Source organism: Rhagoletis zephyria, unplaced genomic scaffold (genome assembly GCF_001687245.7).
Source record: "Rhagoletis zephyria isolate East Lansing unplaced genomic scaffold, Rhagoletis_zephyria_1.1 Rzeph_scaffold_30461, whole genome shotgun sequence".
Lineage (NCBI taxonomy): Eukaryota > Metazoa > Arthropoda > Insecta > Diptera > Tephritidae > Rhagoletis > Rhagoletis zephyria.
Window position 1 is genome coordinate 2 of NW_016187517.1, and position 4,349 is coordinate 4,350.

At 35.2% G+C, this 4,349-nt stretch overlaps 1 protein-coding gene across 1 annotated transcript; it reads right to left on the minus strand.

Moving 5' to 3' along the window:
- Window positions 1–2,914: 2,914 nt before the first annotated feature.
- Window positions 2,915–3,305, minus strand: LOC108383066 (uncharacterized; the record flags this gene model as incomplete). Its single annotated transcript, XM_017639444.1, has 1 exon — window positions 2,915–3,305. A coding segment is annotated over exon 1 (391 nt), but the record flags the coding sequence as incomplete, so codon positions are not given.
- Between the last annotated feature and the right edge of the window lie 1,044 nt (window positions 3,306–4,349).

Below are 4,349 nucleotides of genomic sequence, written 5' to 3' on the forward strand. Positions count from 1 at the left end.
AGAAAGTTGTATTCGATGTTGCGGGAATGCGTTCTGAAAATAGAAAAAAAGTAAACTTAAATTTATCTACAACCCAATAATGCAGCGGAATTTAAGAAGTGGATAAGTTTAATTCACATGGCTCCATATTTTTAGGCACACCTGTTACACATACATATGTATGTACTTATAGAGAAATCAGCGAATGAAAGTGTTTAATTTGTGTATGAAAAGTTACTAAAAATTTCGATGGAAAAGTAATCGCACCTTTTTGTCATCACACTGGAAGGCTAAAAATCTGTAACTCGAGAAAACTGCACTGCTTAAATCAGAATTTTGTAATACTTTGACTTCGGAAAATAAGTCTGAGCGACAATAAAAATTCTGCAAAGCTTTCCAAAGCAACAAAACTCATCTCATGCAAATTTCCTTGTAAGGAACCGTCCTTGCTGTGTTTAACGCCTATATAAAAGCGAATTAAAGGCTGCATCTTTTTGGAACTACCTCTGAATGGAAAAAGAACTATATTTTGGAAGCAACCAATCCCGACTGGGAACTTTTAGAATCTTCTATCGCGGAAGTTACTAATTCGATACATTTCTATGAAAATAATCGCCGATGGTATCGTTTTCTTCGAGTTCATATCCGCTGTCAAGAAGAACTCTTCCACCAATACGAAAGCGATACTGCAATTAGGAATTAATTCGATAAGAATGAAAGTAACTAATTTGTGCGATAGCGTCAGACGATTTAAAGAAGATTCTGTGTAGAGTTAAATAAGTGTTTGATTTAGGGTTGCCAGATTTTTTTTTTGCGCGAAAGCAGTACCTTAAACATAAAATATTTAAAAACGGCAGAGTACATGTTTTTTACAATATTTTGGTATACAATTAATAAAATGTAGTTCATAAAGCTTAGAATCCAGGACTCGAACGGTAACACTCGTTCACGGATCGAAAACCATACGAAGGAAAATTACGTGATATGTCAGTCGTATAAGCTGAATGGTATAAAAAGAACGTTCACGCACGTCGTAATTCGAAAAATGTAATTTTACGATACGGGTAATACGATATTGTATGTGACGATTCGAGCCCTGCTCTCAAGAAAAATCACAAGAAATATTTTCCATTATTTCTATTGCTTGAAAAAGCACTTTGTTTTTGCTGTAAATTTTCTGCAAGAAATAAATATACGAGCTTTTTTTTTGTGAGCTGCAAACTGATCTAAGAAATTTTGATATAACGAAATTCCTTTTCCATTTCTTGTGCGTCATTTTATGTGAATTTTTCGTTTTTCTAAAGAGCTGGCAACAGTTCTAAAAAAATAAAAATGTTATTAATTTTAACATAAATTTCCACATTCATATTTAGTATAAAATACCCTTTTCATATTATTATACACTGGAGCCAATGAATTACACAGTGCTACAAAAAGGAAGAAAGGTATTTTTGAGTAAAACAAGAACCGAAATATGAAATTTGTCAAACACCTCCAAAATCTTCATTTTCCCTTTAAAACACGGTTTTTCGTACTTTGGCGCAGTTATAAGCCTGTAACTTAATTGATTGTGAACCGAGTTTCAGTTTATTACCGGATTTAGAAAGAAGATATACATATTTGTGAATAAAGAAACCTTGAGAGATCTGTGTGTATTTATCCTGCAAACACATTTATTTTTTACTATCGCCTTTTTTCAATTTCGGTAAGGTTTTTACGCACTATTTTATAAGAAGACTATAATAGTCTTAAATTGGTTCTAAAACTAAATATAATAATGATGCAAGTTTTATGAGTTATTAAACTTTTTATAAAACAAAATTTTTGCAAAGATATTATTTTTGGCTATACAACTCAAAAATGTTTGCTTGACCGTTGTTTTCATAATTTAGCATCATCAGTTTCTAATTGTCGTTACCAGGAATATTCTAATATCATCTTTATTTTATTTTTTCCTTCGTGTTTTAAATGTAGCTATTTCTTGGTGAAAGTGTTAGCCTTGTTCATCACTGAACTGGCCCAACTTATGTGGGAAGCAGTGCAAATGCGAATGAAGGAAATGCATTTTTATGGACATGTTTTTATTTTAATATGAAGTTTTTTATGGGTCGCATAGTACGGCCATCCCGACAGCCGCATCAAATAGGCTGGAAAGCGCTTTAAATGTCCAATTGGTTAAAGTTGAAAATGTTGTCCTACCACCACTGCATTTAAAGCTAGGATATATGAAACTATAGGGGTACTCTCGCAGCCTTGCAAAGCCCTTGCACGGTGCATTGAGAGTAACAGTATCCACAATTGACTTGAAACAATTGAAAAATTATTATACGATTTTATAATGCAAGTACAGGGTGGCCACTGTTTACCTTCAATCTTCAAGCAGATGACAAAATAGCATCATCGTCGAATTTTCTAATTCTTTCAGAGACGTTGGTGGATAATGAGAAAGCTTTAGATATTCGTAATTTTGATATGGTCCAATATAAGTCCAGTGACGAGAGTGGCGGAGCTGTAATCCACCGTAACACACATGACGGAGTTCGTATAGTTTTCCACAAATAGAACTCAATGCACAAAAACTGGAATCAATGTCTGTTCAAATTTGCTTGTGAAAGCAGGTTGGACCATGAGAGAACAGTTATATTTGTGGTAATTTATATTTCACCCAATCAACCAGTAAATAAAATTGTTAAATTAATTCACGAGAGCTTAATAAAAATATACACCAGAAGTACAGCGGACCCTTAAAAAAGACTCCAGGAAATTTCCTATGATTTTATGAAGGTTTCACTTCTATCGGATGTGCACTGCACGCGTATGTTTTTTTTTTTTTAATCACGTACTTAATATACGAATACATCTCGAACCAATGTTGGCAAAGGGGTGGCGGAAATTTATTTTAAAATACTCTATCACACTTCGAATGGTTACTCACCAAGCGTCTCGCAAAGTACGCAATTTTCAGCTTCAGTCTCATAACGGCCCAAGGCTTTCGTTGTTGAAGTTGCACTCTGCGCACCGTTTTTATCTACCGCACGCTCAATTAGACACCGGCTACTATATAGAGGCGTCCAATTCCAGTAGGGCAACAGCTGTAGCAACACCAAACGTCCAATGGCGCTAACAAACCAACTAAATTCTTCGGACCAGTTATAGAGTAAATAAAAGGCGGCCATCATAGCCAACAAGACGCCCAGTAACACGTAACATCTGTTGTTGCGACGATGCAACAGCGGCTGACATATGGCACGCATTTCTTTGGAGGTAAATCCTTGCTGCTTACATTCGCCGAAGAAGTCAGCAAATTCCTTCTCCAATTGCTCCATGATGACGCGTCTGCACGCGAACACTATGCTGCCACAAGTAAACGTTGAGCGCCACAAGTGGTTTTCGCTACTGAATAACATGCAACGCAGCATTGCTGCCATGGACTGCCACCGCACATGCGCTTTGCGCACATGACTGGCTGCTGGCGCATTTGGCGATAAGCGAGTTAACGATTTTAAATTGAATTTAACACTTCATTGCATGCGAAATTGAAATTGAAAGCGAAGTGCCGCTTTGAGTTAAGGAGGACAGGGCGAAAATAATAAGAATTGAAATAAATAAATTAAAGTGGAAATTATAAAAAAGCCAAAGGGAGACCAGAAAGCTTTAGCGAGTATGTACATTAGGGTGGTCCAAAATAAGTAAAGTCAGAATTTTAGTGCTCTCACCCTCTAGGAATGTTATATATCGAAAAATTATAAACTTCTATTTTTTTTGAAGTCAAAAAATATTTAGAGGTCGCTCAAACCATGATAAAAACATAGCAAGGTATAACCGTTCTCTCAATTTGTCGGCCATGATTTTTTTTTGAAGTTTGCCAACATTTTAAAATCATATAAAAGTGAAAACAAAAAATTGAAATTGTTCGAAATTGTTGTTGCTTGAGATTGAAAATGAAAATGTGTGTGTGAGTTTGTGAGTAAATTTAAAAATTAAATTGTTTGGAAACGTCAAGAATTTTAAAAGTGACTCTCAGCGGTTCTACCTTACTATATTTTTATCATGGTTCAAACCGCTTGTGGAAATGGTATGGAATTCTTGAAAATCAATATTTTTTCGATCGGAAAACTCTGGTTTTCTCCAGGAGACTTCCAATAACAATACCCAATTGTTTATTTAACCATTTTTATACCCGAGCGCACTTGTGCACAAGGGTATATTAACTTTGTTCACATAACGGTTGTTTGTAACAGGCAAAACGAATCGAGATAGATATAGACAAATGTATACATAAATTATCAGAATGAAANTTCTCCAGGAGACTTCCAATAACAATACCCAATTGTTTATTTAACCATTTTTATACCCGAGCGCACTTGTGC